This window comes from Ailuropoda melanoleuca, chromosome 2 (assembly GCF_002007445.2).
Source record: "Ailuropoda melanoleuca isolate Jingjing chromosome 2, ASM200744v2, whole genome shotgun sequence".
In the NCBI taxonomy this organism is placed as follows: domain Eukaryota; kingdom Metazoa; phylum Chordata; class Mammalia; order Carnivora; family Ursidae; genus Ailuropoda; species Ailuropoda melanoleuca.
Window position 1 is genome coordinate 40,334,045 of NC_048219.1, and position 22,874 is coordinate 40,356,918.

The 22,874-nt window shown below is 39.3% G+C and overlaps 2 protein-coding genes across 12 annotated transcripts in view; one reads left to right on the forward strand and one right to left on the reverse strand.

The window, feature by feature from the left end:
- Window positions 1–15,855, reverse strand: part of DNAI4 (dynein axonemal intermediate chain 4) — an 84,111-nt gene extending 68,256 nt beyond the window's left edge. Inside the window, exons 1-2 of the mRNA XM_002921952.4 lie at window positions 15,588–15,855; window positions 4,155–4,332 (exon numbers count right to left, since the gene is read on the reverse strand). Coding sequence (XP_002921998.4) covers window positions 4,155–4,332; window positions 15,588–15,634 — 225 coding nt within the window. The 5' untranslated portion in view covers window positions 15,635–15,855. The remainder of the gene's footprint in view (window positions 1–4,154; window positions 4,333–15,587) is intronic.
- A 32-nt stretch (window positions 15,856–15,887) lies between these two features.
- MIER1 (MIER1 transcriptional regulator) overlaps window positions 15,888–22,874 on the forward strand; it is a 60,254-nt gene continuing 53,267 nt past the window's right edge. Inside the window, exons 1-4 of one of the 11 annotated variants that reach the window (XM_034653642.1) lie at window positions 15,888–16,020; window positions 17,131–17,231; window positions 17,324–17,365; window positions 19,967–20,001. In XM_034653642.1, coding sequence (XP_034509533.1) covers window positions 15,954–16,020; window positions 17,131–17,231; window positions 17,324–17,365; window positions 19,967–20,001 — 245 coding nt within the window. In that variant the 5' untranslated portion in view covers window positions 15,888–15,953. Of the gene's footprint in view, window positions 16,021–16,198; window positions 16,340–16,453; window positions 16,509–17,130; window positions 17,232–17,323; window positions 17,366–19,924; window positions 20,002–21,154; window positions 21,385–22,874 lie in introns of those variants that run through there. The other 10 variants (XM_034653647.1, XM_034653650.1, XM_034653643.1 and 7 more) reach the window with 10 other exon arrangements.

Below are 22,874 nucleotides of genomic sequence, written 5' to 3' on the forward strand. Positions count from 1 at the left end.
TTCCATACAAATTTAAGGACTATTTGTTCCAGTTCTTTGAAAAATGTCCTCGGTATTTTGATCGGGATAGCATTGAAAGTGTAGATTGCTCTGGGTAGTATGGACATTTTAACTATGTTAATTCTTCCAATCCATGAGCATGGAATATTTTTCCATCTTTTTATGTCTTCCTCAATATCTTTCAAAAGTGATCTATAGTTTCTAGGATATAGGTCCTTTACGTCTCTGGTTAAGTTAATTCCAAGGTAACGTATGGTTTTTGGTGTTATTGTAAATGGGATGGATTCCCTAATTTCTCTTTCTTCAGTCTCGTTATTCGTGTATAGAAATGCAACTGATTTCTGGGCATTGATTTTGTATCCTGCCACCTTACTGAATTGTTCTATAACTTCTAATAGTTTGGGAGTGGATTCCTTTGGGTTTTCCATATAGAGTATCATGTCATCTGCAAAGAGAGACAGTTTGACTTCTTCTTTGCCGATTTGGATACCTTTGATCCCTTTTTGTCTTCTGATTGCTGTTGCAAGGACTTCTAGTACTATGTTGAATAATAGTGGCGAGAGTGGGCATCCTTGTCGTGTTCCTGATCTTAAGGGAAAGGCTTCCAGCTTTTCCCCATTGAGAATAATGCTTGCAGTAGGCTTTTCATAGATGGCTTTTATGAGATTGAGAAATGTACCCTCTATTCCTACACTCTGAAGGGTTTTAATCAGGAAAGGATGCTGTATTTTGTCAAATGCTTTTTCTGCATCAATTGAGAGGATCATATGGTTCTTGAGTCTTTTCTTGTTGATATGATGTATCACATTGATTGATTTGCGAGTGTTGAACCATGCTTGCATCCCAGGTATGAATCCCACTTGGTCATGATGGATAATCCTTTTAATGTACTGTTGGATTCTATTAGCAAGGATCTTGTTGAGGATTTTGGCATCCATATTCATTAGAGAAATCGGTCTGTAATTCTCCTTTTTGAGGGGGTCTTTGCCTGGTTTGGGGATCAAGGTAATATTAGCCTCATAGAATGAGTTTGGTAGCTTTCCTTCTGTTTCTATTTTTTGAAATAGCTTTAGGAGAATAGGTATTATTTCTTCTTTGAATGTTTGGTAGAATTCCCCAGGAAAACCGTCTGGGCCTGGAGTTTTATTATTTGGAAGGTTGTTATCACTGACTCAATCTCTTCATAGTTTAATTGGCCTGTTTAAGAAATCTATTTCTTCCTGTTTCAGTCTTGGTAGTTTATAGGTTTCCAGGAAGGCCTCCATCTCTTCCAGATTGTTTAGTTTTTTGGCATATAGCTGTTGATAAAAGTTTCTAATAATCCTTCCAATTTCAATGGTGTTGGTCGTGACCTCTCCCTTTTCAGTCATAATTTTAATAATTTCAGTCCTTTCTCTTTGTTTTTGGATAAGTCTTGCCAGTGGTCTGTCAATTTTATGTTCTCTCAAAGAACCAGCTTCTAGTCCTGTTGATTTGCTCTACTGCACTTCTGTTTTCTAATTCATTGATTTGTCATTGGGATTTTGATAGGGATTGCATTTAATCTGTATCTTGTTTTGGGTAGTATTGACATCTTAAAAAATATTCCAATGTATAAACAACAGATGTTTTCCCATTTATTATCATCTTATTTCATTTCTTTCAGCAATTTTTGTAGTTATCAGCGTACAAATCTTTCACATACTTGGTTAAGTTTATTCCTAAGTACTTTATTCTTTTTGATACTATTGTAAATGGAGATCTTTTTTCTTAATTTTCTTTTTGGATTGTTCATTGCTAGTTAATAGAAACACAACTGATTTCTATGTGTTAATTTTCTATCCTACAACTTTACTGAATTGATTAGTTCAAAGTTGTTGTTTTTTTTTAATGTGGAATCTTTGGGGTTTTCTACATATAAGATCATGTCATCTGTGAACTGAGATTTACTTTTTCCTTTCCATTTTGGATGATTTTTATTTCTTCTTTTTCACTAATTGCTCTAGCAAGGACACCTACCACTATGTTGAGAAGTAGCAAAAGTGGGCATCCTTGTTTTGTTCCTGATCTGAGGGGAAAAGCTTTCAGTCTTTCATCACTGAGTCTGGCGTTAGCTGTAGTTTTTTCAGAATGCCCTGAGGAAATCCTTTCTCTTTCAGATTAGCTAATCGGTTAAAATAATTTTTTAAAATAATGAATGGATATTGAATTTTTTCAAATGCTTTTTCTTTATCTGTGCTGATGATCCCATAGATTCTCCCCTCCTAGTCTATTAATATGGCAAGTAGTATTATCTTTAAATGTTGGAAGAACCTTGCATGCATTATTCTCAGTTGGTCATATGCACTATCCCTTCTACATACTGTAATATCATATAATATGTATGTGTTATATGTATAACATATATATAATACGTATAATGTATACACAATAATATATGATTGTCATGACTGAATGTTCATGTACACCCAAAATTCATGTTGGCCCACTAATTCCAATGTGACAGTATTGGAAGGTAGAACCTTTGAAAAGTAACTGGGACGTGAAGGTGGAGACCTCAAGGAATGGGATTAGTGAATGCTCTTCTGAAAAGAGGCCAGGGAGTTAGCTAAATCTCTTTCCACCACGTGATACATTGAGAATACATCGAAGATACATTGAGAAGTGAGCAGTCTGCAACCTGGAAGAGGATCCTCACCAGAACTCAACCATGCTGGCATTCTAATCTTGGGCTTCCAGCCCTAGAACTGTGAGAAATAAATTTGTTTATAAGCCATCCAATCAATAGTACTTTGTTATAACAGCCTGAGTTGACCTAGATAATGGTACATGTAATATATATGCAAATATATAGTATTTATTTATTAAAATTATATTAGCTTGTTTTCATTTTTTTGGCTACTATAAATAAAGATGCTATAAGCATTTGTGTACTAGTTTTTGTATAAACATATACTTTCTTTTCTTTTGAGTAGATACCTAGAAGTGGAATGGCTGGATGGTATAGCAGGTATGTATTTAACATTGAATAAATTGCCAAATGGTTTTTCATTTTCTATTCCTACCAGCAGTGTATGAAAATTTTGCTTCCTCCACATACTTGCCCATATTTGCTATGATCGGTCTTTTAATTTTAGCCATTCTAATAGGTGTACAGCAGTATCTTAGAGTTTCAATTTGCATTTTCCTAATGACTAATGCTGATCATCTTTTGATGTGCTCATTTGCTATCTGTATAGGTACCTTGCTGAAGTATTTGTAAAAATGTTTGCTCATGGGGTGCCTCGGTGGCTTAGTTGGTTAAGCGTCTGCTTCGGCTCAGCTCATGATCTCAAGGTCTTGGGACTGAGCCTTGAGTGGGGGGAGGGAGGTTTCTGCTCAGCAGGGAGTCTATTTCTCCCTCTGTGCTCCTTCTCTTGCTCGCTCTCTCTCAAGTAAATAAATAAAATATTTTAAAAATGTTTTGATCGTTTTAAAAATTAGGTTGTCTTAATATTGTTTTGAGAATTGTTTATATATTTTAGATATAAGTACTTTATCAGATATATGCTTTATGAATAATTTTTCCCACTGTATGGCTTCTTTTTTCATTCTTTTAGCAATGTCTTTCAAAGACCAGAAGCTTTCATTTTGATGGAGTCCAATTTACCAATTTTATCTTTAATGGACTGTGGGTTTGTGTCATATCTAAAAATATCATTGCCTACATCATTCAGATTTATATACCACATAATTGTCTGCATATGTATTGTACTTTTATTAAAAGCTTTAAAAAATTCAATTCTTAGTTTTCTAATGAGGTAACTAATTTTGTGACAATTTATTTTATGATATTTTCTAGAGTACACTGCAAGGAAGAATGAATATTACCTTTACTATCTATATTATAGCTAGGTTAATTATTATTAATACCATAATCAACTAGTTCTGAAGGTCATGAGTAGACTTTCCTTACTCCGCTCTAATGTTTTCATTATTAGTAATGAATTATAGGGGCCAACAGCCAATATTACGCTATAAAATATGTTATGTGGTGAAGACTCTAACAAAACCAATATATCGATATAAGAAGTGAGATGGTTATTTCAAAGCAGTGTATTTTCTACCTTTCACATTTCAGTCAAGTTCTTTATGGTGCCATTTTCAAATACACTCAGAATTCTAAAGAATATTACCTGTATGGCTGTCCTTGGGGTGGAAATATTCATTTTTTCTGTTTTTATCTCAGGTAGAACCATCAAGGTTTTTGACATAGCCATTCTGCTTTGGTTTGCACCAATATATCCTTTTGTTTGACCTCCTTTTACTGTGTTAGTAAAGCTAATAGATTTCTTTGGCTGTGGGCCAACACTCCTATATCGGGAAAAGAAAACATAATACAAAGGATCCGTGACTGAAGGAAAATTAACCAACAATAAAAAAAAAGCAGACTTTCATTTAGAAACATGGAAACAATCTGAACATATAAACAATAAATAATAACAGCTACTTGAGAGCTCCTCACATGTAAGCAGAGTTTTAGAATGTTTACATGCATTATATAACTTGTTCCTCACAACCCTTAAGAGGCTGCTATAAATATCATTTTATATAAAATCACAGAGGCTTCAGAGGGAAATGTTCCTCCTAGAGTTGAAATTTGAAGCCAGGCAGTCCAATCCAAAGTCTACACTGATTTCTCTGGGTCTTAATTTCCTTATCTGTAAAATGGGGATATTTACCCTATTCATAGATTATTATGAGGATTAAATGGATTAATTTGTATATTATGGTTAGGAAGTCCCTGGCACATAGTAAGCATAAGTGAGTGTTCAGTACAGCTACATAGGCAGAATAAAACATGAGTAATAAAGCCTGGAAAGAATATTGTGTTTCTGCCTGAACAATTACATAATAATTTTTAATAATAAGAGAAGGTAAAATCAAAATGTTTGCATCCTGTAGAAAAAAAATATGATTTCACTTTTGTATGCTCTGCAAATTCCTTGACACAAAAACCTACCTTATCATTCCTTTGTTCTAGTACTCTGATCATGCTACGGATTTCTATAAAACAAGGATGATATTCCCTTAGATTATAAAAAGGAAATCTGTTTCCAAAGAAAACATTTTATTTATTATTATTATTTTTTAATTTTTATTTTAAGTAGGCTCCACACCCAACGTGGGGCTTGAACTCATGACCCTGAGATCAAGTGTTGTGTGCTCTACTGACTGAGTCAGCCAGGCGTCCCAGCCCCTCAAAGAAAACATTTTAAATACTTTAACTTTTCAAATTATAAAAGATCAGACAAGAATGAAATATTTTTAAATGATGACCATCAATCCACTTTTCATATTTTATTTTTCTTTATAGCACTTACTACTTGATATTTTGTTCCTACTGTCCACTCCTTAAATATTAGTCAATACTACTACTTAAATATTAAATATTTAAATATTAGTCAATACTACTACTTCCTTATTCCTCTTATTTGTTCCATAATTCACTACAGTCTAGTTCTACCTCCCCTCTCCTACTGCATAGACTACTTTCATTAAAATCACCTAATCCTTCAACTTGTCAAATCCATGGGACTCTTTTCAATACTTATCTTCATAGCATCTAACATTGACCCTTCCCTCTTCTGTGACACCTCTTTGGGACCTCTAATCACCTGACCCCTCCATTTTCTACTAATTAGTACATTTTAGGTTTCTCTTCTTTCTCTGTTTAATCCAGAATCCACAATTCATCAACTGAATCACTCTTTTACCATTACCCTCAACTTGTATTTTCTCTCTCCTTGACCTTTTGCCCTCCTATCCTTACAAAAGCTAGTCCTCCCATTTTATTTCTCCTTTATTAGTTTCCTCTTTTGAAGATTACACTTAGGCTCAAACCTCAGTTACTGGTTTGTTCTCTCTCTCTCTCTCTCTCTCTCTCTCTCCACACACACAACACACACTATCCCTGGGTAAATATAACAAAACCCATGGTTTCAATGACTACTTATATTCCACTTCCTTATGGCAGTCTACCATCATCACCACCACCTCCTTTCTCCCATTCCCTGAAAATTTTATATCCAAATTATTGACACACTCTCTCTCTCAAATACTACTTCTGGCATAATTCCTGAGTATTTCAATAACCATGAAGATAATCCTTCTAATACTATGGCTTCTTAGCAACTTAAAACTTTCTCGCGTACATAATCTTGTCCTCCTTGCTATGTCAGCTACTTATTGCCATGGTCATACATTTGACCTTGTCCTTAGCAAGGTCAATGGTTACTTCCTATTTTTTCAGCTTATATGCCATCTTTTTTTTTTTCCTTAAGTGCATTTTCTTGGATAGCTTACTTTTTTTTTTTTTGAGAGAGAGAAAGAGAGAGAACCCATGCAAGCAGGAGGTGGGGAGGGAGGAAGGGGCAAAGGGAGAGGGAGAGAGAGAATCTTAAGCAGGCTCCACAATCAGTGCAGAGCCTGACACGGGGCTCTATCTCACAACCCTGAGATCATGACCTGAGCTGAAATCAAGAGTCGGATGCTTAACTGACTGAGCCACCCAAGCACCCCTACACCCTCTTAATACCCAATTTCAAACAACTCTATTCAACTCCCTTCTACTCCATTATCACCTTCAAGCCCTTGATTCTATCATGCTTTACTGCTTCACCCACACCTCTCATGCAATCTCTTCTCTACTGAGCTTAAGGTTAATAAATATAATCCATAGGCATACTTCAGAGATGTTGCAAGTTCAGTTCCAGGCTACCACAATAAAGCAAGTATCACAATAAAGTGAGTAAAATGAATTTTTTGGTTTCCCGGAGCATGTAAAATAATGTTTACACAAACATTTGAAATATTCCAAGAATAACCAAAATGTAACAGAGCCACAAAGTGAGCAAATGCTGTTTGAAAAATGGTGCCGATATACTAGCTGGACACAGGGTTGCCACAAACCTTCAACTTGTAAAAAACACAGTATCAACAAAGTGCCATAAAGTGCAATGAAATGAGGTATGCCTGTATTATAATCCTTACTTACACTCTCATTCTCCTTTTCCTTTTTGTAATTTACTGTACTTGCTGGCAAAACCAAAACTTTGATCAATTCCAATTATCTTCTTACTTTGAGCCTACATCTGTATATTAACCACATTTCTATATTCTGTAGACTTGATGCTTTATCATTTGCCACAGATGTTTAGACCCAACACGTCTTGTTCTGGACAAACTGATATGCTCAAGTCATTGTGCCTTGGTTTCCCACCTCTGTTGTCACACCCCTCCCCTCCCAGGGGCACAATTTCCCAATGCAAACCAGTCTATTCTCAATTGCCTCCCTTGTCAGGCCCTCACACTCTGGCCCACTATATACCTTTCCTCATCACCCTATAACCAGGTACCAGACAATTAAGGATGGCCCCTAGGTTCCAGAACCCACAAAAATTAGCTAAAAATTACTCAAATTAGCTAATCTTATGCCTGCTTGCCATGCCTCATCTGTACCTTCCCACCAAAACCACAAAAAGAAAGGCCCACAGTTTCTCCGTTTCCCTCTGCTTGATGGCTGACCCCAGTGCTTCCCCATGTAGCCCTCTGTGGCATTGCCTGCCCCTCTCCTCTTAGAAGCTATGAGTAATAGACTATTTTTTTCAATGGCAATCATCTCCTGATCTGTTGACCCTACTATACTTCAAATTTTCTATTAATATGCTATATTTTAATTCAACCTGTACAGCTAAATGAAGCTGGAGAAAAAACATCCAACCATGATGCCAGGTCTCATTTTAAATTATGGATCGTTAACTTAAAGTGTCTTTAATGTGCCAGCAATCACACTGTATTTTCTTGGTTCACTTTTTACTATACCTTCTCAGGTCACTATTTCATACTCCTCTCTTCTTGAATATCAACATCCACTCCCATCTTTACTTTCAGCTGATTAAGTGAGAAAACTGAGCTAATCAAGTAACTTTTAAATATTCCTACTGTCACAACTATGCAGCTGATTATATCTATACTTACATCCTCTATTTCTCTCTCATTACTCTGGATGACTTACCTATGATTCCAGCTTAGGTCAATTCCTCTACTCACGTACTAGATTCCATTCCTTTCTGCCTATTCAAGGACATTGCTCTAGTAATTCTCTCATGCTTTTCTTGCTCTACTACATTATTCCTTTTAGCGGTAAATATGCTATTATTTCTCCTATCTTAAAGAATTTCTCTTGATTCCATCCACCTCTCCAGCTACCATCCATTCATCTTTCCTTTAACTACATCAACTCCTTTGAAAAAACTGTCTATAATTATTGTTTCTAATTTCCCTCTGTATATACTCTCTTGAGCCTGATCCAGTCAAGTTTTAGCCCTTATCATTCCACCAAAAGAATTCTTACCAAGGTCCAGTCACCTTTAAAATATTAATTGCCAATGTTCTCATCTTACTTATCAGCAGAATTTACCTAGCTGCTCCTTCTTTCTTTGACTTTTTTTTTTTTTTAACTTGGATTGCAGGACACTTTCCTTGTCTGGTTTTCCTTCTACTTTTTCTGCAGTGTTCATCCTTGGACTTCTTCCTCTATCTGTCTACACATAGCCTAGATCAACTCAAACAATGCATGATTTAAATACCATCTATTTGATAATGACTCCCACATATATATCTCTAACTATACCTTTCCTCTGAACCCTAGACCTATATACCCACCTGCCTACTTGACATCTCTGACTCAAAATCAGCATGTCCCAAACTGAGCTCCTGACAATCTCGCCCTCACCTTGTCCAGCAAACCTACTCCTCTTGCAGTCCTCACCCATTTTTGTTAAAGGTAATGCTATTCTTTCAGCTGCTTGGGTGAGAAAACTTCAGAATATATCCTGAATCCAAACATTTTGTTATCACCCTTGCTGCCACCATCCTGGTACAAATAACTATCCTATTTCTCTTAGATTGTTGTGGCAGCCTTCTAACTCTTCTTGTTTAACCTGAATCCCCTGAAGTCTATTCTCCACATGGCAGCCAAGAGTGATCCTTTAAAACACAAGTTAGATCATATCACTACTCTGCTTAAAATCCTCCATTTGTTTACCATCTCATTTATAGTAAAAGCCTAAGTCCTTACTATGACCTAAAAAATTCTACATGCATTCTTAGGTCTCTGACTTCATGTTCAATACTTTTTCCCTTGTATACATTGCTCTTGTCACACTGGCATCCTTGATATTGCCAGGTGTATTTCCCTATCGGAGCCTTTGCCCTTGCAGTTCCCTTTGCCTGAATGCTCTTCCCAATAAATGTACATGTTTAGCATCCCTTTCTCAGGTCTTTACATAAAACCACCTTCTTAGTGTGGCCTTCCCCGACTCCCCTATCTAAAATGTCAAATAACCTTTCAAATATTTCATATTCCCTTGCTTTATTTTTCTTGTTAGGACTTACTAACAAACATACTGCATCTTTTACTTAAATATCTTATGAATTAGCTATCTGTCCCCCACTTAGAATTTAAGTTCAATGAGGGTAAGGATTTGGGGCTGTTTTGTTCCCTGCTGTATCCCTAATGCCCAGAATAGTACTAAACACACAGTAGCTGCTTAATGAATATTTGCTGAATAAATAATCCCTAAGTCATTAGCAACTCAAAACATGCAATCTTCCTACTTAGATGTTTACCAGCCTCTGGGTGGCTCCAGCTAAACATCTATAAGACATCTCAAAGTGAACAGATGCATAATGAAATATCACATTTACTCATAAACCAGTTCTTCCTTTTGTACTCTTTATAGGACCCAAACAGAAATGAATTAGTGAATGATGTTACATTTATCAATTAGGCAGTTACTGGGATCTCATGAGAGAGCCTTATCAGTGAACTCCCCCACATCTTCGCACTGTAAGTTTTATGGGAAGGAACTATGTTTATCACGTCCACAGTTACAGCTCTAGCTCTTAGCACTCTGTCTGACAGAGTAGGAAATCAGAAAATATAGACCACTTTTTGAAAGAAATTGAAAGAAGTGCTTGTAGCCAATTATATAAGAAATTTATGGTACATCTCTAACTATAGTAGAAAATATATGTTTTCAAAAGAGACAAATTGGAGAAGGTAACCACTTTGAGGTTTCAGGAGGTATCCACTTTGAAAACCACTACACCTGAAAACAGAGTCATCATACACAAGTGGTCATGTAGAGCTCTATCTACATTCTTGAGTTTCCCAAAGCAGGGACCTAATTTGTTTTCACTCCTACATCTTCAGTATCTAGGGCAATAACTGAAAAATATAAGGCATTCAATTGGTATCTATTGAGAGAACTCCTGATAATTGCTTCCATGAAAACAGGGGCAAATGACATTAAAAACATGCTATACATACACAAATCTCACTATGAAATAATCACAAGAGGAAAAGTAGGTGTGGCTTGTGAAAGTTTCTGTATTAGCCCTTTCTTATTTTAATGGGATGACGGCAATTCCAATCTTAACCAAATATATTCCTTCCATTCATTCAAGTTATTTATAAAACACTTACTATACATAAGGCCCTGTGCTACACACCACAGGGATACAATATGAATCAGATATGAGCCCTAAGGGGCTTGCAGTCTAATAAAAGAGATAAAACATGTACCTGATTATAACGGAAGTACAAAATTTCATTTGCCTCAAAAGAAGCAAAAGAGTAAAGTGACATGAACTATGCTTCAGAAAAATTTAGCTGTATGCAGAAACATACAGAAGACCATTAATTTGATGCTATGGGAATAGTCCAGATGAGAAGTAATCAAGGTTTAACACGGGGTGGCAGATGTAGAAATAAAACAAATATAAGATACACCTGTGTTCGGCGTGTCTATTTTTTGCACTTTGTTGTTTTAACATCAAAGAACTTGCTGATCCTGCAGGGAGTGCCCCTCCCAAGGCTAATCAATTCCTATACATGTAAGGGACTCACATCCACTAGCACCCCGCAAGCACCCTTTCGTATGCAAACCAACCAATCCAGAGTCGAAACCTTTAACCAACTCCTTTTATCTGGCTCTCTCAGAGATACTTTCTGGGCCACTATCCACCTGCCCTAATCACCCTTGGAACAGGAACCAGACAACTACAACCAGAGCCTTTTGAAATTATCCAAAGGAGCCAATTCTAAACCTTCTTATTCTGCTTTGTCTGTTCTTCCCACGGAAACCACAATAAGGGTTCTTGCCCATGTTTTCCTCCTGCTTGTTCTACCTCCTGACTGGCCCTTGTGCTTTCCCAGGCCTCCTGTGTAGTGAGGCATGCCATGCTCCCTGTTTACATGGATCCGTGAGTATTTAAAAAAGCTTCTCCCCTCATAATAGTGATTTCCATGTCTATAAAACATATCTCAAGCACCCTTAAAAGACAGCAGATACAGAACTGATAGGACTTGGTAACAGATAATAACAATGTTACTTAAACTTTAAATTTCAAAGAACTTCCACCTATATTTTCTAATTCAATTATTTTAACTTTTAAGATACATAATAGTCATATTTTACAAGTAAGAACGCTTAAACTCAAAGGTCAATTTAAATGCGCAAACTCAATAAATAAATAAATAAATACTCAAATTCACCCAATAATTCACAGGCTATTAATCTGTTTCTTTTTTTGTACATAAAAGTTAGTAACAGTATGTATCTCATAAAGTTAAGGTGATGATTAAATTAAGTCTTCTAAGCAAAGTTAGGAGAAAAGTTAAATCGTAGACATGTTCAAATTAGATATCACTGATATCTTGGTGGAGCTGTCTGGTGGCAGCTGAAAATGCAAGAGTAAAGTGAATTTAAAGAAACAGAAGTGAGAGCTGGAGATTCAGATTTGAGAATCTTTCCACAGAGATGATATAAATGAACAGAGTCCCAAAATAAAAGCCCAAAGGCACAAAGAGAAGGTAATAGAGCTAAAGGGAGAAACCGGAGATAGTAAAAGAAATCAGAAAAGAGGCATTTAAACCAGTAATAAGTGAACCAGTAAAGTTCAGGGTTAAGGAGGGGAAGATCAATATTGTCAAATGCTGCAGAGGTAGAAAAGTTAAGAAAGCCCATTGAATTTGGTGACTTTTGAAACCTTTCAGTCACTAATTATTGACCTTTGAATAGTTTCTGTACAGAAAAGGAGACAACAGACTGCAAGGGTTAAAGAGTGAACATAGACGTTTCTGGTCCAACATGTAAAGAACACAAAAGTCAGTAATCTTATTTTTATCACAAGTAAAAGGCTTAGCAAACTGAAAATCAATGGGTTTTTTTTAGATCCATCAGATCAGTTTATAGACACACCACTGGCCAGAATGTTGGACAAGCAGGAGAAAACAGAGAATCACAACTTACTGGGAACAGACACTGCAACTGGGGCCAGGGAATGATAGGAAAACTTAAAGGGTAATTGACTAATTGCTGGAGACTGAGTGTAAAATAATTTGAAAGATAAAAACTCCTGAGGGCACAGCTGCACGGCGGCCTACCATGACACCCATCAGGCTCTTGGGAAGAAGATCAGAGAAAAACGCCGTCATAATTCCAGCAGGGAGATAGGACATAACCATTCTAAAATATACCCAGAATGTTCAGTTTTTCTTAACAAAGGTCTACCCTCATGGAAAACTATTTTAGCAGAGTCTAGCCAACATGGGGGATGGGAAATACACAACTCCAAGTCCCTCTAGACTTCTTGATTCACCCCAGGAAAAAAAAATCTGAGAAACTCTTAGGAAGGTCACAGCCCAGGGTCAAAGGCCCACTAAAAGACTAAGACCTAATTATAGGATTATGGAACACTTCCTGTCCTCCCAACATCTTACCACCACACCAACAGGTCTTCTGTACAATAACAGGGGATTGAAATGGGAAGAACTACAAGGCTCAGACTCCATGAAGGAGTCTCTAGGGGAACCTAAAAAAAGAGACAAAAACAAGGACACTATAGGAAATTGAAGCCTCATAAACCTACTGCTACAGTAAACACAGCCTAATTCCTAGCCAGACAGACACAAAACCTTACACTAAAGGCTCAGTTCATATTACCTGATGCAACATGTTCAGCTTTCAACAAAAAAATTACAAAGCATATCAAAGGGAAAAAACAGTCTGACGAAACAAAGCAAGCATCAGAGCAGATGAAGATATGGCAGAAATTTTGAAATTGACAAGACTGGGAATTAAAGTAATTATGATTAATATGGTAAGGGCTCTAATGGGAAAAAATGGATAGATAACATGAAAACTCTTAAGGATCAAAAGGAAATGAATGAACATATAAGTAGAACAGAGGAACTGGGCAGAGAAGTGGGATAAAAGCACTGAAGAAAGAGTGGTTGTTTTACCACAATGGGGGATTGTTAAGCTAGCGAAAAGACCTAATACAGGAAAAACTGGAGAAAGTGGAAAATTGATAAATACATGTTTTATGAGATCCTTTCCAAGATGAGCATTAAGTCTTAAAAGGAGGAAAATGAGAAAAAACATATTAGGTCAAACCAACAGTTGTAAACGTTAAAGTATGTGAAATTTTGCTTTAACTAGATAGCATGGCTATCTCAAAACGTGGTTATACTACTTCCCATCTCCCGCCTGATTCTTTCCTTAATAGGTAATCTCTTTTGAATTTGTCATTATTTAAGAAATTCCCAATTCACGAATTCAACTTAATTTTACTTTGAGATTTCCAAACTTACAAGTAAAAACAAAAACCAGACAGGATGCACAGTAACCAATATTACTGAAGTACATTATTCATTTGTTCTGTCAGCAAATATTGAGTGCCTTCTTCATTCAAGGCAATAGCAGTGAACAAAACAAAAATGTCTGCCCCATGGAGTACCACAGTTTGGGTGAAGACACACTGATGAACAAGTATATTATATACCAAGTAGGGGTAAGTTTTATGGGTAAGTTTAAACGAAGGTTGAGGAACTGGAAGTGCTGGGAATTATAAGTATTATTATTACTTGATGAGGGGTGGTTAGAGAAGGGCCTTTTGATAAGATGACATCTGAAGGAAGTAAGTGAGTCATGACACTATCTGTGGGTGCAGTATTCCAAAGAAGAGCAAATGCAAAACAACAACAACAAAACCCCCACAAACGCATAGGCCTTAAAGTGGGAAAATAATGTGCCTGATATTGTTGTGGAACAATCAGCCCAAGGGAAGAGTTCAAGGTGAGATCCTGTGGGACTCTGTAATGATGTGAGCTTTTACTCTGAGTGAAATGGGAAAAACTGGAGGGTTTTGAGAAGAGCCACAGTGACTACCATGTGTAGGATGTTAGTAAGAAGACCATGTAGGTGGTTACTGTAGTGTTACAGGGACTTCTATTACAGTGCAGTCTCAATTCACTTTGCAGATAGAAATAATAGAATCTGCTGATGGAGCGGGGTGTTAGAGAAGTCAAGGGAAACTCCAAGGTTTTTAACTGAGTAACTGAAGAGCAGAAATTGTCATTTACTGAAATGGCAAAGACTGCAGTGTAGATAAGAGAGGGAAATAAGCTTAGTTTTGCATACGAATTTTGAGATGCCTATTAACTTCTAAGTGCAGATGTTGATTTTTTTTTTTAAGTATGGTTTTTGGAGGAGGTGCTGGCTAGAGATATAAACTTGTGAATCATCAGTGTATTGGTGATTTTTAAATGCATAAGACAATAGTGAAGAAAAGGGATTTAAAGATTGACCCCAGCAACACTCCAGTATTTAGATATGGGAAAGAAGAAAAGGTACCAGCAAAGTATTTTGAAAAGTAGCAGCAATAAAACACGGAGAGAACTAGGGAGGAGTGGTGTCCCAGAAACCAAACGAAGTCATTTAAAGCTTGAGAAGTGTAAGGGTTAAAAAGAAACTGAGAAATGGCCATTGCATTTCGGCGGACGCTTATTGCTGACCGTCACAAAAACTATTTTGGTGGAGTGGTAGAATGGAAAAAAGACAGTAAGAACCATATTCAAGAGAGAATGTAAGGTTCTCTGCCAAGAATTTTCAACAGGTTCTGTTGAAGAAAGATTAGCTCAGCTGGAGATTGGAGGAGAGATGTTGAAGGTCTGAGAAGAGAGAACAAAAGTGGTCTGGAAGCGTGGGAGAGTGGATGAATGAGGAAACTTTAGTGCAATTGCTGGACAGCACTAACGGACCATTTGAAGTTACAATCAAAACAAGTCCACAGAGCTGGGTGCTCTTCCCCAGCCTCTCTTTCAAGTGCTGCAGAAACGGCAGAACATCGTGAGCGGGAATGGGTTTTAAGGCGCGACGGCATGAGGAGGAGAAAAAACTCTTGACTACAGAGCATACTCAAGTTCAGTTTGGTGGCTCACGGAACCCGAGGACTGAAAGGGGCAAGGATGACGGGGCTGACCGGAAAAACAACTCCGGGAGTATTAAGGAGGAAGAGCGGCTCTAAACAAAGCAGACCTTTTCCCGTAGAGCAAACACAGCAGTTGGGGGTTCAGAAAGTCTGTATTAGGCCAAGTTAGGGGACACTGCCGCATGAGAGCTTCGAGAACTGGCTGAACCCAGACGCAGAAAGAGAATCTAAAAGGGCTCCCTCCGGGACCCATTAGGGTGGACTAAGGTTTTAGCGCCGGAACTTACAACCAGAGGTTCTGCTGCTTGCGGCTGTTTACTGGAGAGATGGGCATGGTGGCGACAGACTGTTGAGTGGTCGGCCACCCCCTTCCCTAGCTGCTTCTGGAGTTCCTGTACCCAAACCCCGGCGTTAGCGGCTCCGGCGGAGGCTCGGGAATGTTTGCCGGGCGTCATGGAGACGGAGGAGCCCCGGCTCAACAAGCGGCCGCGCGGTTGGCTGGCGGTTAGAGACCGAGGAGGAGGGCGGAGGCGGAGGGGAGGGCAGAGGGTTGGTGGAGCAAGAGGAAGCTCCGGACGACGACTAGAAAAAGGAGGCGGGCGGCCCGGGCCCCAGGCCCCTCCCAGGTTCTGAGTCTCCCCGGCTGCAGGCGGATGGATGGGGCTTCTTCAGGCGGTGGCGGCAGCAGTGAAGGTGGCGGCGGCAGCAGCGGCAGCGGCTGTAAGTGCAGCCTCCATAAACCATCTCTCCTCTCCTAATCCTGATTGGGATGAGGGGCTCCTAGAGTGTCCTCGGTCCCTTTTCTCTCCTTCCCCTCCCCCACGGTAGAGTACCGCCCGGAAGACCCTTAACTTCCGGGGAGGGGCTGCAAAAGAACGCGCCCGGCCAGCTTCCCCCTCCCGGAGTGCGCCGGCCCCCTGAGGCGCATGCGCAGCTGCCTTCCACCGCGCGCCCCCTCCCAGCCCGGTCTTTTGCTTTGGCGGTGGCGACGGCGCGGATCTTCCCCGGCGTCCGCGGCGGCCCGGGAATCCGCTGCGGTGTGAGTTCGTCTCGCTCAGTTCGCTTCCGCCCCTTTCTCCTGTGGGCCCCGAATCCGGTCGGGGTGTGGCCAAGCTGACCATCCCCCTGTGGCTCCGCCTCTTTTCCCCTGTAGATCCGGGTTCGGTACCAGCCCTTGGGAGGCTCCTGCTCGCATCGCAGTCCCCGTGGTGAGCGGGGTCATGGGCGAGCCGGCCGTTTTCGGAGGGAGTGAGGGAGGGAAGAGAGACTGAAAGAGGGCATTAATATGAAGGAACGAGGTCCTCCTGGTCCGTGGGAAGATCCCTGGGGACAGATGCTTCCCCCTCCTGGAAATGGCCTTGTTCTTGCAGCTTTTTGTGGAAAGATCTTGCCTTGGAGCCCATTTCTGGTCCCCGTTTGCTGTGTGACCTTGGGCGAGTCACTACCCTTCTCCGGGCCCCTGTTAACCCTAAAGCTTCCTCCAACGCTAAAACTCTTAATTTTGCAGAAAAGCTTATGCAGTTACAAGACTGCCCGTCTACTGAGGCCGCTTAGCCCAGATGACGTGGAGTTGACTGAACCTTCTTTCTTCAACCATGGATGGAATGAGGCGACCTATTTATTAGGTCGCTTTTATTCCTTTACCATCGGCTACAAATTGCATGTCTCAAGGCTCATTAATGTTTTCCTAAAATTGTCATGGGATCCTTGTCCTAATTCCTGGCCATCTTTTAAAAATTAGAGATAGGCTGAGAATTAGAGACATGGTGAGCTTGTGGTATCATCATCTCTGGTCTCCTTACTACTGAGGCTCTCTTTCCTTTAATCCAGATGGTGTGGTGGCTCGATTCTCCCAGTGCCTGGCTGAGTTTCGGACGTGGTTAAGAACCAACTGGTTGAGGTTCAATGCAGACAAGACGGATGTGATGCTGGTAGGCAGGGGCACACTTGGAGATTAAGGGAGGGAAAATCCAAACTCCCTCAAGTAATATAAATGTTACATTACTCTTTCTGTATATTCCAGTGTTTGAGAACTGATGATGGGCCAATAATTTCCAGCGTTTGGGTGAGATAAAAATAACATGTCAACAATATTAGGACTATAAAAATAATACTTTGTTATAATCTGATAAAATGGGGCCACTGGATAAAACTCTTTATGTAAAAATTTTGAAAAAAACCAAACTGTTTTTTGAAGAACCAAAAGGCTATGTAAGTGTTTTGGGGTGGCATTAATAATAAAAACCAAACTAACAAAAAGATGATGCTGATTCTTGCATAGATGTGGGGCTTCCGAATGTAATGCATTACTGCTTTGTAACCATTCTGCCTACTAAAGTAAAAGTAAACTCAATTTATCAAAAACGTCCTTTTTAAGTTTTTTGATATTTAGGTATTTTCAACCAAATTAGTAGATATTTGTCAGTTTTTACCTGCACATCTTGTGTAAGTTGACATTTTCAAATAAATATTTTAGTAAATAGGTTACCAAATAATCTCAAAAGGGACTCGTGGACACTGAAAATGGTTAGGTAGAGGATTTAGAATGTGCTGCATTAATCCGTTTATTCAAATAGCCCTAGAGTCTAAATTGTTACAAATATTTTCTTGGAGCATTTTGAGAGGTTCCTGTGTTGCATAACATTTTATTTATGTAGTATAGGTATATAGTACTTACATTTGAGTCAGGTATTGGTACTGAATAAAAGGTTATATTTCTTAGATATATGTAAATTGCCAAAGACTTTTATTTATTGGTTAGTTTATGGTACTGAAGTAAAATTGTGACCTTAAAATGCTTTTGTTAAAACAGAATAATAACTGAAGGGGGTATGTGTGTGTGTGTATGTATGTGTATTTTAGCCTCTATAAAAATGTTTAGTAACTTTTTAATGGAGTATTTAGTAAATTGCTTAAAAATAATTTCCCAATATAATAGCAGTTTTGAGAAGCTTAAATGTGGTGAAAGTTAATGTTAGTTTGCCTGAAAATAAGGAAGCATTTAGATGGGGAATGGGAGCTCAAGAGGCATTTATTCAGGCTTTGTATAGTGATTTTTTTTGTTTTGGGACATTAGCCACAAACCTTGCATAAAATTGGAATTAACCACACTTTTTAGTTTAAATATTTAACTATACAGATCTAACAATACCATTTTGAAGATCACATTAATAAATACTATAAACGGTAATGATTTTAAACAGTTCATAGTTATTGGTGAATTTTCTCATACCTTTAACTCTGTCATGTCTTGTTTTTAGGTCGTCTAGTATCAGTAAGCATTAAAGATTTATATTTTGTTAACCCAAGTATAAATATTGATTGCACTTAAATACAAAGAAGACATCTGTTGAATTAATCAAAAGTGCTGAAAAACTCAGGGAAATGGATGGAAGTAACAGGGAGATAGATTCTAGTTTAATAAAAAGAATGTTCCAGACATACAGCTTTTTCTGAAAAGAGCAGCCTCTTCATCAGACAGTTAAGTCATTGGAGGTGTTTTAGCATAGGCAGAAAAGCCTGGTAGTGGAAACACATAATGAGGGATTCCTACCTAGCCAGGGTAGAAATTGACTAAAAGACCTCTAAGGTCCCATCTAACACTAAGATTCTGAGGCTAATGAACACTTAATTTTTACATATTCGATACTGAGGACGTAAGCAAGAGTTTTTGAGAAAGACTGCTTTCCTTAAGGTGGCTTCTAAAATTTTGAAAGTAAGTATATCATGAGAATAAAATGGGAATAAAACCATACTGAATTCATTAGTAATGTGTTTCTAATGACTTACAATATTAGAGCTATTTCTCTTTATTTTTAGAATATCTAAAGCTAAATAAAAGCACTGAGCCCACATTTATTAACAAACGGAGGAAAAAATGTAGAGGGAATTTTTCCCCAAATGATAATGTCACTTAAAATTAGTAAAAATGATACACAATATTAATAAGCTTAAAAAGTCATTTATCAATAAGAGGGAGACACATTCAAATATGTCCCAGATTCGATTTTCCAGACAGTTTCAGAATTCATTCAGTAGCTTTAAGGGACCATGATCCCCAGCTTTTTCATCACAATTGGGATTTTTTTTTAGGGTTTCACTGAAGAATCAAAGAGTAAATGGGTTTAAGCAAGCAAGTTATTCCTGTACCTTGCATTTTGACAACAGTTTTTAATTTTCTTTTTGTGAACTAGCTAAATTTCATATATTACCTTTGGTAGTTAAATGGAAAATCCTCTATCCCCACGGTATTATAAAGCCTGAGTTTCTACCTCTAGGCCCCTTATTCTGTCTTAACCCACCCCAGGTCTATGCACATCAGTTGTTCTTTGCCTTCAGCTGTTTTCCACCAAGCATCTCAAAGTCAAAACTATTTAAACACAAACTGACTTTTCAGAAAATGATTTTTATTTTGAGTCCAAAGGACTAAGGTAATTCAGTAGGGTAACTCTATGTTCCTATGCTAAAATATTTATTCCCCCAAGGAATCCTGAAAAACACTTTTATAGTATAAGTATTCTAAAAAAATGAAAATACTGTACAGTACAGTTAATGGTAAAAATTGTTTGTAGATTTGGGAACCTTAAAGTTTTCCTTTCTCTTCTTTCCCTTGCTTTTCTTTCAGTAGAAAATGTGCATCAGATGTTTATGTTTAATTGGTTTACAGACTGTCTGTGGACTCTTTTCCTGTCAAATTACCAGGTAATGTCCTTTCACTTAGCAGCTACTTCATATACCTGTAAATGCACAAATTATTCATGCACAAATTATTATTGGACATAAGAATTTCAAGTTAATGTTGAATCTTTGGAAAAAGGAAATTGCTTAATAGAGCCTAGAACTTTAAGGGAATACAAATAATTTAAGAAAACAGCCCATATTGCATTGTAAGTTAAGTATTAAAGAAGAATTGTAAATGTGCACATTTATGCAGTATATTGTAGTGCCGGCATCACATTATTTGGAAGGAATGACTTTATATTTGTTTGGTTGATTTGGGTAATCATTGTTGAAATTGCATTGAGAACCCTTGAACATTTGGGGGAAAACGGTCTTTTTGAAATTAAGATTTTTAAACTCCTGGTTGAGTAAAATATGTTAGTGCATGCTTTAATATCACCTTTGCGTTAGCCAGTATCTGCCTTAGTAATGGAAGGGAAACAAGTTTGTATGCCGTCATTAGAACTGGCATCAAGGCCAATTGGCAGTTCTAGGCCAGTATTTTAAAATAAACTTTCAAATTGCTGGCATTTCAAGCATTGCAAATAAGCAGGTTTTCCCTCTATGCAATCAAGTCAGAGATCCATCAAAGAGCAGCTTTTTAGTATTTCGTATTTTGAAATTTTCTATAGTTGTGCAGAATTCAAACGTTGCACAATTATGTTGCTCATGGCATCTCAGGAAATGTGTGTGGGAAAAGCAAATGAGATGTGAGGATGGCAGACTACCTATCCATAGCCCCTTTTCTTAATCTCTGCTCTGACCTCTAAGATTTGGGGATGTGGGATTTTACATTTCCTGTCAGGAATCAACCTAGAGAGAGAAATACTTATCAAGAGACAGCCGCTTTCAAAGCGCGCTACTTCGCGCTATTGCCGTTGTTGCATCACAGCGACATCCGTTTTCCAGCAAATGCACTTCAAAAAAGGCCTACATGTAAAATATAACGTATCTTTTCCCCAGCAATGTCAGTGCTGGACGCTGATTTTGGGCACTTTTCCTTGACCTCTCTGGTCCCCTTAGGGCTCTCTCCAGTTGGAGTCGCGGATCCGGNCCGCCCCCTCCGCGATCCTCCCGGGGAAGGCTGCCGCGGGGCCGCGCGCGCGCGCGCCCCTCTTCCCGCGCGCGCGCGCCGGCCTTTTCCCTCCCTTCCAGCTCAGCCGGGGCGCCGCGAGGGGGCGGAGTGGGGTGTGGTGGGCGCGCTCGGGCGGCTCCTGCGCGTTCCCGCCGAGGCAGCGGCGGCGGGAGCAGCAGAGACGGCGGCGGCAGGAGTCCCGTTGCCGAGTCTCACATCCGGGTTCTGGCCGTGACCCAGCTGCGGCCGCCGCGGAGATGTGACCCGTCAGTACGGCAAATATGGCGGAGGTAAGGGAGCGAACTCCCCCTCCCCGTCCCGGAGCCGGGCGCCCCCGGGCCCTGGCCGGGGAGGAGTGGAGTGGGCCTGGCTAGGAGAGGCCCAGCCCTGCTGGCGCCACAGCCCACCTGTTGTCCGGAACAGGCCGCGCTCTGGGCGGGAGCTTTCCCGGGAACTTAGTTGGGATGGGTCCGGGGGTAGGAGGAAACGGACGCGTAGTTGGACTTCGGGGGCAGTTTGAAGGGTCGAGTGCTGCGTAGTTGTGCGTGTGGAGAGGGGTGAGGGGGAGTGGGCGCCCGCGGGGCAGGGGCGTCGGTGGCGCAACTTCGCCGGCCGGTGCTAGGGGCCAAGAGAGGAGCTGCTGCTTCCTCTTCTTGCGAAGTTTCTTCCCTCCCTCACCGAGATGCTGTTGCGCCCTTCCGCGTCACCCCCACCCGTTTGCTACTGACATCCAGTCTGTGTTAATGGGGAAAACGTAAGACAGAATGGCCTTTAACTGTCGTTTTCCTGATGGTGCTAAATGAGTGTGGAGAAATGAACCTGGCCTTTCGCAGGCCGGCCGTTTAGGTTGGGGGAGTCTCCCGGTATGTCCGGAACAGTTCCATTCCTCCTGGGGTAGAGCCTCTTTTTCTCTCAACATTTAAGAAGAGTTGCTTTCTACCTTTCCCTCTCTTCACTTTCCAAGCATCCCCCCACCCTTTTCATATTAAGGTTAGAATTGTCCTTCTCCTCATTTTTTTTCCCTTGTGGAAGATTCCCCCCCGCTCTTTTTCCAGTAAACGAGTTACCAAAGCCCCCTTTCCTCGTTGGTAATTGTTTTATATTTTTGGGCTTCAAATCCTGGCGAACAGCCACTGTTAATGATTGTTTCGAATTTAGTGTTGTGCCACTGGAGATTTAAATTTTTGTTTCTGATTTAAACTTTTACACATTTGGTTTTTCTAAATACTTTCCCCCCCTTACCCTCGGAAGAATTCCGTTATTCTTTACCCCCTGGAGTTCAAGAAGTGATAGTGTTGGGGGTTTTAAGTCTACTTTGAGTCAGAGCCTCACTAACTGATTGTTAAAGCATTTTCTTGATTGTTAAAGCATTTTCTTGTATGAGTTACCATTTTCATGGGCTTGGAGACACCCCCAAACAGATTCAGGAATAGGTGTTTTTTTGTTTGTTTGTTTTTAACAATTCAGCCCCCAATTTTTGTGTTCATTATTTGCTAAGTGAAGTCAGTGGTGAGTTAGGTGAGTACTTTTGGTAATACCATATTCTCTCCTTTTTAAACCTTGAAATACAGAAACGTGTAGATTATGGAAAAATATTAATTTCGATGCTTTTTATGTACCTGTTGAGTGGAGGGACCTAAAAGTTAACTGTTTTGTACAGTTGCTTTTAGGGTTCTCCTCTGCTTTCTTTATGGAAACTGACTTTATATTAATGTAGTGGAGTATTTGCTATTTTTAAAGGGGCAGATTTCACTATAGCAGGACTCTTCACTGCCAGTAA